Raw genomic sequence first — 11,594 nt, forward strand, 5'->3', positions numbered from 1 at the left:
TCTTGTGCTTTCACTGTGGATCCACCAATTCTCAAGTAGCAGGATCCCTAACTGTAGTGGGAGCTCTTAAAAAATTAATAAAATATTTCACTATTCAAATTAAAAACAAAAGCTATCTGTAAACAATGGATAAGAGTTTAATTTACAGATAAATGGAAAAACACCTATATTGACACCATGGTTCCTATACATTATAACCCTATGTGCAGGATTTCTGTTTTAAAAGCTTTTGAATTAATTTTTCCCTTTATGCACATGTTTATTTCTATGTACAAATAGTAGGTGTTCAATAGATGCTTAAGTAATCAATTCAATAGTTGACTAGGTAAATGTGTGTTCCCAATAACACAATTGTTTAATTCAATAAGAAAAATGCTTGGTTTCTACTAATTTTTACAGTCCTTATAAAAATTCGTAATTTTCATTTCTGTCTTAAAATGTTTAGTCAGAGAATACAATTTATTATTAAAGACTTTACAACTTTGGATGGCCATCATTTTAAATTTATGCCAGTTATATGAGAAAATAGTACTGGCTTCAGGATTTTCCTCTGAAGCATCTTTTTAAAATTCTTCCATCTCACTTTAAATTTTTGGAATCTTTGTCTTCAAAGCAGAATACTGCACATATTTAGGTCCACAATTAACACCACAAAGTAGGTGGGACTCATTAACCAAGATTTCACACACTAGATGCTTGAGCTGATTGAGAAGTAATAAATATATGTTTAGTGGTTCTGACAGACTGGTTCTCTACTTTCTTTCCACTTCAATAGAAAAGTGATGAAAGTTGCACACCATAATTCTGGCTTGTCAGCTCCCAGCCACTCCGCTGTCAGTTATGATGTGTTTGTTCTCATTGGCATTCCTGGCCTGAAGGAGCTGCACATGTGGATCTCCATCCCCTTCTGCCTGATGTACCTGGTGGCCATATCAGGAAATGGTCTTCTCATCTGTGTGGTGGCAGTAGAGCACAGTCTCCATGAACCCATGTACGTCTTCCTCTCCATGCTGGCTTTTTGGGATCTGGTTCTATCCACTTCCACGGTACCCAAAGCCCTGAGCATCTTCTGGTTGGATGATGTAGACATCTCATTTGGAGGCTGTGTCACTCAGCTCTTCTTTATGCATTTTGCCTTTGTCGTGGAGTTAGGCAATCTCTTGGCCATGGCTTTTGACCGCTATGGGGCCATCTGCTACCCACTGAGGTACACCACCATGCTTAGCCACGGTGTCACTGGCAAAATAGGGGGTGTTGTGGTGTTCAGGAGTTTTGCAACCGTCTTCCCTATTGTCTTCCTTGTGAGGCGTCTGCCCTTCTGCCGGACAAACATCATTGCCCACACCTTCTGTGAACACATGGGGCTGGCAAAGCTGGCTTGTGCTGATATCACCATCAATATTTGGTATGGAATCTCTGTGCCACTGCTCAGTGTTATGTTAGATATGGTGACCATAGTCATCTCCTATGGGCTCATTCTTCGAGCAGTCTTCAGGCTGCCATCCCACGATGCTCGGATGAAAGTGCTCAGCACCTGTGGTGCCCACGTCTGTGTCATCCTCATGTTCTACCTTTCAGGGATTTTCACTGTCATTGCTCAGCGCTTTGGCTGAAAAATCCCCAAGCATGTCCACATCCTGCTGGCCAATCTCTATGTTCTTGTTCCCCCCATGATGAACCCAATTATCTATGGAGTAAAAACCAAACAGATTCATGAACGAGTGGCCCTTGTGTTTTCTCCAAAAGCAAAATGTTGCTGAGGATGACCTGACGTCTCTGTGTATTCTCAAAGGAAAGGAGGAGGGGTCCTATTAGAAGATAAGGTGATAAATAAGTCACCATTTAAGAGACACTCTTCTTGCTATGGAAACAAGTCATTTTTCATGAAACTGGGTTGTCTCAAATAGTGTAAGTCCTTCATTTTAAAGGGAAATAGGTTCTTGAAAGTCTGTGTGTTCACAGATATAAACAGTAGAATTTAAATGTCCATAGAGTTCTTCAATGTTTAATGACAATATGATTACTCTATTTCTACCAAACAAAAATAAAATTAACATATAAAATACTTCTCCTGTGCTATTTAAATTTTAGCTCTCTATGTATCCTCTCCAGCATCTGTTATTAATATATGTTAGAAAAAATAATCTCCCAAATTGGATACAAATTAGGGAAAAGTGGAAGGTCCTCCTTCTAACTTTATTCACCAACAAATGGGAACACCTAGTAATACTAGATAGCACTATCCATACATATGATATAATAAACATTATTTGGGAGAAAACAAAAGGAAAGATAATTAGGTGAAGTGATTTTGAGATATGACCTGCCCTGAATGCTGTGTGTTCTGTGAAAATCTCCTAATTTGCCATTGAGCAGCCCTTCTTTTTAGACTGCTTAACACTTACCTCACAGGGTTGTTCATGTGAAAATCCAGGAGAAAGTGGATGTTAAAGCACTTTAGGAATTACAAAACTCTGTACAAAGGAATTCTTTCATTGTTATCAGTGTCATTACATTTCCTGTTATGAGGTTTTAACCTCCTTATGGTCAAAGGTTAAAAGCAAAACAATGTAATACCTACGTCTTTATCTACCACAAAGTCCTTCCATCTCCCTCCTTTTTCCTTTTCCCACCAGGAATTATTTAGCTACAGTGAAGTGTCCTCTTGCAGCTTTTCCCTATCAGATATGTGCTGCCCACTTTAGATGAAGGATGAAAATAGACATTATGTGCTCTCATCTGCTCTGTCCTTGTACCAGGTGGTGTGAGCTGCTGATGCCTCTTGCACTTCCCATCTTCAGAAACCCCTATGAGAATTTTAAGAAAATTTTACCTTACTCCACAACCATGGAACCTTCTTCTTCTCAACTGTCTGCTCAGATTTCTGAACTACTATGGGGTATAGAGAAAATATTTTGTGTTTTTCCTGAGTTGAAGATTTCTGGGTAATTTTTTTTTAATTTTTTGATGCTGGCTAATGATAAGCCTTGAGAAATTAATTTAGAACTACATAGATATTGAGAGAACTCCAGAGAGATTTACCTAACTCCAGAAGTATTGAGACATTCCAGGTTTGTAAAGCTAGTGACAATGGCCTTTTCTTTTTCCTGGAGAGATTCATTTCCTATTAGTCTGTAGGGAAACATTCTCAGAAGGATGGAAGTATGTGTGGAGTTGTGGGGGTGAAGAATAGTCTCTGTGGCTTTTATAAGCAGAGAAAATATATTGTTCTTTGTTTCTTGCCTATGATGCACATCTTGTTTGCCTAGGGCATTTTTCCTGGCCTTCATTGCATTGTTCTAGGATCAGAATCAGCTGTAGGGGGACGACATAGTTATTAATTGATTTTTAAGTGAATAATAACTTTTTAAGCCTCTGGTCCATGACACTTTGTGCATTCAGGATAAAACTGATAAAATAAATATTGTTCAAGTAAATATTTTAAACCCAACACAGATCAATCCAAATTTCTAGTACAAATGATCTTCTACTTCCGTGAAATTCAACCCGGTAAGTTTGGGGTGGCTGCTGTCCCTGTGCCTATCCCTATCTTTCCTTCCCACTCCTTTTCCTCTGTATTCCCTATAATCATACAAATTCCAATAAAATAATATGTTATCACACCACCCCAACTATACCGCCAAGCTGTGGAATATGAAGGGTCATTGGAAAAAAAATGACCCAGGGAACATAAAAATCTGAGTTCAGAAGAACAGAGCCCAATAGAGTGGTTAGAACTTGAGTGCAGCTGTATAAGGTCTAAAGTCACGATTTGAGCCACACTCAGGCCTGTGAGTTGAGCTTCAAGAGGACTGTAGCCAGGGGTGTATAACAATTGATGAATGTTCAATAACTAGCTTTGGGGGATTGACCTGTAGAGTTACTGATTCCCAAAATGTAGTTATTCCCAACATGGCTGATATCAGGCTACCAATATGATACCAACCTGCTTGCAAAATTCCTGAATATTTAACACTTGCCCCTAGTGATCCAATGGGAATAGCCTCTGGCGGGTGATTGTTGTAGCTCTTGTTAGGGCTGACACAGGAAGTAGAATGATTTAATTCACAAAGGATGTGAGAGAATGAAATCTCTGGGCTAGAGAAATCCTGCCTCATTCCAAGGTAGCATAGTAACTGGGTAAGAACAAAGATTTTGTAATCAGATAGGCTTATTAGCTATATGTCATCATATGTTACTTTTATGATACTGAACATATTATTTAAATTTTTTACTGAGGTAAGATTCACGTGACATAAAACTCTCCATTTTTAAGTGTACAATTTAGTGGCTTTTAGAAGTTTATAGTATGTAACCACCACCAGTTTCTAATTCCGGAATATTTCGTCACCCCAGAAAGAAACCACTAAGCAACCACTCCTCATTTCTCCACCTTCTCCCATTAATCTAATTTCTGTCTTCACAGATTTGCCTATTTTGGACATTTAATATAAATGAAATCATACAAGATGTCAGCCATTTGCGTCTGATTTCTTTCACTTAGCAGGTTTTCAAGATTCATTCATGTTTTGGCATGTATTAGAACTTCATTCATTTTACAGCTGAATGATAGTGTATGGATATACCACATTCATTGATTAATACATATTTGGCTTATTTTATTTTTGCTATTATAAATAATGGTGCTACAAACATCCATTTACAATTTTTTGCTTGAACACCTGTTTCAATTCTCTTGGATACACACCTAGGAGTAGGATTGCTGGATCATGTGGCAATTCTATGTTTTACTTTTTGAGGAGCAGCCAAACTGTTCTCCACAGTTGTTGCATCATTTCACATTTCCACCAGCAATGTGCCAGGGTTCTAATTTCACCACATTCTCACCAGCACTGTCTATTTTCCACACTTTAAAAAATTATAGCCATCCTAGTTGGTATAAAATAAACCAAAGTACTTTATTAAAAAGGATGGAAAATCATTTCCCTTCACTCTCCTTCTTTTCTAAGTTCGAGCTAAGTTTCAGATTTCAGAGGGAATGGCATGTGCAAAGGTCCAGAGGGAAAGAGAACATACTTTGGTTGAATAACTAAAAGGAATACAGGATGGTTATAGTGTAAAGGGCATGGGAAGGAGAGGGAGAAGAAAGGAGAGGGTTGGGGCCAGCAGACACCAAGAAATAACTGGTTAGCACCATCATGTCATGAAAGGCTTGGAAGATATACATGTTAGAGATTTGGGGCTTTATTCAAAGCAAAATGGGTAACTGTTGGATAATTTTAAGTAAAGGAGTAAATTGATCTAAATCTAGTAAGACCATTATGATTTCTGAGTAAAAAATGGATGGGAGAGAAAAAAGATTGGAGAAAGCAAATTCATAAATGAACCCATTGGAAAAATTCAGAATAGACAGTGCTAATCATCATGGGAGTTCTGGGTCTTTTTTTTTTTTTGTCATTGTGGTTGTTGTTTTAGAGATGGGATCTTGCACTGTGGCCCAGGCTGGAGTATATTGGCGTGATCATAGCTCACTGCAGCCTCAAACTCTGGGACTCAAACAGTCCTCCGGCCTCAGCCTTCTGAGTAGCTGAGACTAGAGAAACGCTCCACCTCACCCAGCTAAATTTTTTTTGTAGAGACAGGGTCTTGCTCTGTTGCCAGACTGGTCTTTAACTCCTGGTCTCAAGTGATCTTCCTGTTTCAGCCTCCTGGACTGCTAGGATTACAGGTGTGAGCCACCATGCCTAGCCTGTAATCATGTTTTAGTGTGAAATGTGAGAATGAATTCAAAGGATATTTAGAATACCAAATCAAAACTGTATGAATTTTTAAATAATTAAAGAAAATACATGGGATAAAGAGAACAGGCTTTAATGTGGAAAACTGGTTAAATTTTGTATCCCATTTAATAACATAGAGACTTCATGTGTTGATCATGAGGAAATAAAAGGGAGAAGATGGTAATTTTTATTTGAACATGTTAATTTTGAAGTTTCAGCAAGAAATCTGAGAGTAGGCATTAAATAGAGAGTTGATTATATGGGACAGAGAAGGAATTTGGTATAGAGCTTTAGACTTGGGAATTCGCAGCATAAAGATGGTTACTGAGTTTATTAGCTTGCCATGTCCTAAACACATTGAACCTCACAACAAGCCTATGAATTAAGTACTGTTTTTCTTTTATTTTATAAAAAGGAAACTGATATAGGATAAAAGGACTAAAGGAAGAGTAAAATATTTGGGCACTTGTGTTTTTGACGGTAGAAAATAAGGATTTTCTACAACAGAGTCGAGAGCTTGAAATTGGAGATTGTAGAACTTTTGCTACTGACTTACATAAGAAATTCTATTAAAGTGACATGATTATTTGATTTTCTACCATCCATCTACCCATATATATATGTGTGTGTGTGTGTTTGTGTATATATATATATATATATATATATATGGCATTTCTTGTCATATAACCCCTTTCTCCATCTTCAAAAGTATAATGGTGGGTTGAGTTCTTCTAGCATCCCACTGTACTTAAATCTCACTCTCTGTCTCTAAACTCTTCCACCTCTCTCTTTGTCTTTTAAAGTTGCTTGTGATTAAATGGGATCACCTAGACAATCCGGTATAATCTCCCTATTTTAAAAGCAGTTCATTAGCAACCATAACTCTCCTATGACATGTAAATAGCATATGCCCATGTTCCAGGGATTAGGATGCAGATACCTTTGAGGCATCATTATTATTCTGCCTACTACAAGGACATTTTACTCTGCCTGCATCTTCCCCGCTCTGCCTCCTCAAGACTCCTTTCACCATCACTGTCACTATCACGGTCAGACAATATTCACGGGTACCTGATCTTTATGTAGGTTGTACGTACCGGGTTAGAAAGCCAGTGGAGGGGTTGAAGAAGGTAACTTCAAGGACAAGAACAGAAAGATCCAAGAGGGAGCACAACACAATTGGAGACTACTGATAAAAAGAAAGAAAGGAAGAGTACCCAGCTGAATAGGTGGGTAAAGCATGGGTAGAAAAAAAAAATTCAACCAGAAAGGACAGACATGGGGCCTGTATAACCCAACTTTTTCTCTCTCTTGCTGCGTTTCTCAGAGGATGGGATGATCCGAAAGGTCAGGGCTCTAAAACCCAGGGAGACTCCAGACACACCATTTTCCCAGCCAATACTATGAGTATGTACATGTTTACATTAATATTCTCATGATCTAGAAACTACATTATATCCACATAGGATATGATTCAGGGTTCTGGGCAGAGGGCAGAGACCAGAAAGTGCTGGAATCCTTCAGGGTGTGCCCTGTGTAGACTAGTCCCCTTTACACACTCAAAAATTTTTTTTGAAAAAAATAAATGAATTAATGTAGTCAAGCTCCAGATTCTGACTTAAAAGAATGGCGTGATGGTGACCCTTTAAATTCTGTATTCCATAAGAAGTTTATATAAATATTTGGAGGAAAGATAGTTGATTGGTAAAGAATGCTGGTGGGTTCCAGATGAAATTGTTATGGGACAGATATGACTATCAGGTTTTCGATGCCCTCCAAATTCTTATGCATTCAGTCCCTCAACTCCAACTCCCCCATCAGGTGAGGGTATTTCTGGATGATAATATCACCCTCTATTTCACTGAATGAGGCTTTTTGGTGGTCTCTACTTCTGAATGCATTGAGATACTCCTTGGATTCAATAAATGCAATGGCTCCTGAGAAAGGGAAGTTCAACTTTTACATAAACCACTCTCTCAGGTCATGTGTATTTATTGAATGCTTACTTTGTGGTTGGAGATGTACTGTCAAACACACAGCTGTTTATGGCAGAAACTTAAAAGTTATTCTTTTTTTATTTCAGCATATTATGGGGGTACAAATGTTTAGGTTACATATATTGCCTTTGCCCCACCTGACTCAGAGCTTCAAGCATGTCCATCCCCAAGACGTTGCGCACCACACCCATTAGGTGTGAACATACCCATTGTCTCCTCCCCGCTCCCAACTGCTGGACACCCAATGAATGTTACTACTATATGTACACTTAAGTGTCGATCAATTAATACCAATTTGATGGTGGGTACATGTGGTGCTTATTTTTCCATTCTTGTGATACTTCACTTAGGGAAATGGGCTCCAGCTCTATCCAGGATAAAACAAGAAGTGCTAGATCACCATTGTTTTTTGTGGCTGAATAGAACTCCATGGTATACATATACCATGTTCTATTAATCCACTCATGTGTTGATGGGCACTTGGGTTGTTTCCACATCTTTGCAATTGTGAATTGTGCTGCTATAAAATTCTAGTGCAGATGTCTTTTTTATAGAATGTCTTTTGTTCCTTTGGGTAGATGCTCAGTAATGGGATTGCTGGATCCAGTGACAGTTCCACTTGTAGCTCTTTGAGGTATCTCCATATTACTTTCCACAGAGGTTGCACTAGTTTGCAGTCCAATGTCTATAAGAGTTTTTCCAACATTTTCTTCTACAATTCTTACAGTTTTATGCCTTGGGTTTAAGTCTGTTATTCATCTGAGTTGATTTTGTGAGAGGTGAGTGATGTAGATCCTGTTTCAGTTTCTACATGTGGCTATCCGATTTTCCCAGCACATTTTTTAAATAAAGATTCTCTGGTTCTGGTGTCCTCATTTCCCTCTTACCCCTTAATCCATATTCTCCAAAGCATTAACATCACCATTTATTTCATCTGTAAAGCCCTCTTGTATTCATTGTCTCAACTGGCTCTCACAATAACCTCATACACAAACACACAAACACACACACACACACACACGCTCACACACACACTCTTCTCAGTTCTAACTACAATTTGACCTCCCCTAACTACACTAGGAATAATTTTCCCTCTGGACTCTGGACTCCCCCGGCACTGTGCACTCATTTCTGTAGTGTAATTAATGGCAGCTGCTCATGGCAAAGAGACATGATTCTGTCATCTATCGACCTAAATGCTGACCAAAGAAGGGATCAGTCAAGCTTTGTCAAATGTTTGAATGAGCAAGATGGAAACGATCCCTCTACATCCTTCCCTTTAGGTTGTCATATGAATGTAACAGATTTTTAGCTGTAGTCAGAGGTGAAGAGAGAGTGCTGAGGTGTAAAAGAAACATAGGTTTGAAGACAAACACTAGGAAGATGATGAATGAAGAAAGTCCAAAAGAAAAATGCTGTAGGAAGGACAACAGGAAAAGAAAAAGAGAATAAAGAGTGGGATTGAAGGCACAGAAGAGAACTAGTATGGGAAAAAGAAATGGAAAAAAAAATTAACAAAAACTCTCAGGCCAAGAACTTCTGAGTTGTTGTTGAGCCCTTCCCCAGCCCTCAGATGTTCACAGTGTGCATCAGTAGAATTGTTTTATCTGGCTCTATGCCAAAGCATATACCAATGTGCCTTACCTTTGTGTTAAATGGGGGTACATTGGCCCTAATGGTCAGGAAGGGAATTGGAGCTGAGAAAAGAAAAGGCACACAGAGGCGGGAGAATCCCTGCTCCCAAAGGAGAGGCAAGAATAAACACTGCATGAGGCAAGACCTGAGATTCAGTTCCATATATTAAGGAAGGCTGAACTGTGTGGAGTTGAGAAACTGAGACTCTGAGAAGGTGGCACTGGGGAGGTAAGTCTGGGTCGGATATTTTTAGGATGGACAGGAGGGTGAGAAACGGGTACTAGATAAGTGGACAGCTCTGTGGCAATGCTCACAGAGGGGCAGGAGGACAAAGAGAGGACTAAGTTAAGGTAGTTGGCATGAATTATGTTCTCCTGGGGAGTGGGATGGAAAAAGAACAGTCAACAGGGTCACTTTCCAGGTGAGGATGGAGAGATTGGTGAGTAACTAATCCCTAGCTCCCAAGGAGGAAGCAAAAATCATAAATCACATATAGGTTTTGTCCTCAGACATTGAGGAACAGTGGAAGGAAAAGTTAAACTATGGAAAACCATGCATAAAAGGTAAACAGGTCAAGTTCCTGGACAGAGGAGTCAGGTAAAGGATTCAAAAACAGGTGATATGAATTCACTGATATAGTAGAAGTAATACTTTCTCCAGTAAAAAGAAGAGTTAAAGGATGGAGGAGGATAGGCAGAGTACAGAGAAAAGAAGATAAAGGACTTTGTGCTTCATGGTCTGGATTTTTCTGTTATCGCTGAGATAGGCCCATCTGCTGTACTGGGGCTTGGAGGAGAGGAGGGAAGAGACTGTTTGGAGCCAATATTCGTATGTTGAGAAACCAATAAGGAATGAGTTCAAGGATGACAGAGAGGTTCCCCTGCAAATTGCCTAAATTTGTAATAGATTAGATGTATGAATTTATCAAAAAAAAAAAAATACAGTACCTAAGAATGGAAACTAGGAATATGAGCCAGATAAAGTATTGTCCATGACTGAGGGAAAAAAATGTGGTAAAATGTCAGTATCATACAAGTTTCTGACCACGAATTCAGGCTGGCAGAGTTGAAGCCTGAAGCCAAGTGAAAGTGAAGAAAATCTGCTTCTGTTCTTGTACTTAAAGTATTTAACTTTAAATAGTCTACCTCTGCCCTGATTCTACTCTTTAACAATGTAAATTTCCTTGGTGGCCAAGAGATGTTTAATTGGAGGAAGCACATCGGAAGGTAAAAAATTTTCCAAAAATGACAGGAAGAGGAACCCATAGACAGGGGCGTTGGGCATATAGGAAGTGGGAGGTCTAAGAAAAGGATCTGCCAGATAGACACTGGAAGTGGAGACACGGGACTTGTTCAGCTTTGAGGTGTGGAAACTTCAATGGGTGCCTGAACTGGAGTGAAAGCAGAAATCACGGGGATGGAGAATAGGCAGACGCAGAGAGCACAGGCTGCCTTGGAGGTTCATTATTCAGGAGGGTAGCTGGAGTCAAGTTAGAGAAGAAAGATGTATGCAGGTGCTTCTGTCACCTGCAAGGTAGTAGCCCTCATATGTATACATGCATATGTACATATGGATGCATGTATGTAAGTATGCATACGTGTATTTGTGTGTGTGAAAAGTCAATAGCTGGCAGAGCAAATCTCTGACCCGGGTGTTTTCTTTCACAGCCTCTCCATTGTTCTTTCTAAATAGCATAGCAATTTTCACTGCCTCCATGCTTAGCAGAGCATCTGTGCCTAAGGGAAAGGAGATACAGGGCCAGTAGTGCCCACCTCCCTTAACCCTACTCATCCACACAGCCTGTTAAGCCGGGGCAATGGCTCTTCTGTGTGGGACTGCAGTCCTCTGTGCAGAGCCTGGGGCTTTTGCAGAGCTCATTATAGTTCCCAAACCAAAGAGATTGTAGAGATTGTTTTTGATGTTCTAGCTATCCCTGTTCTTTTCAGAACCTGTGGCACTGTGCTGAGTCTGGCAATGATTCTGAGCCCTGTAATTTCCTGAGAGTCTTACAGCTGTGTGGAGAGCCTCTGAATAAGGACACAGAGCCTGTAACTGTGCACTTTGTGCAGAGCCTCTGTGTGATTGTCTATAGATAATATGCCTGTGTGCAGAGTCCATAACTATTATAAAGTCTATGAATATGTGCAGACCTTATGGTTGTTTGCAAGCCTTTATGGGCACTCTGCTAATGCATTCAAAGTCTGAAGCTATTTTTCCCCTG

At 39.5% G+C, this 11,594-nt stretch overlaps 1 protein-coding gene across 1 annotated transcript; it reads left to right on the forward strand.

Annotated features, from left to right (window-relative positions):
- Positions 1–782: 782 nt before the first annotated feature.
- LOC138384866 (olfactory receptor 52B2-like) lies at positions 783–1,760 on the forward strand. The gene is given in 1 exon segment (XM_069470526.1): positions 783–1,760. A coding segment is annotated over 1 exon segment (978 nt).
- Positions 1,761–11,594: the final 9,834 nt, after the last annotated feature.

The sequence above is a fragment of the Eulemur rufifrons genome, chromosome 6 (assembly GCF_041146395.1).
Source record: "Eulemur rufifrons isolate Redbay chromosome 6, OSU_ERuf_1, whole genome shotgun sequence".
Classification (NCBI taxonomy): Eukaryota; Metazoa; Chordata; class Mammalia; order Primates; family Lemuridae; genus Eulemur; species Eulemur rufifrons.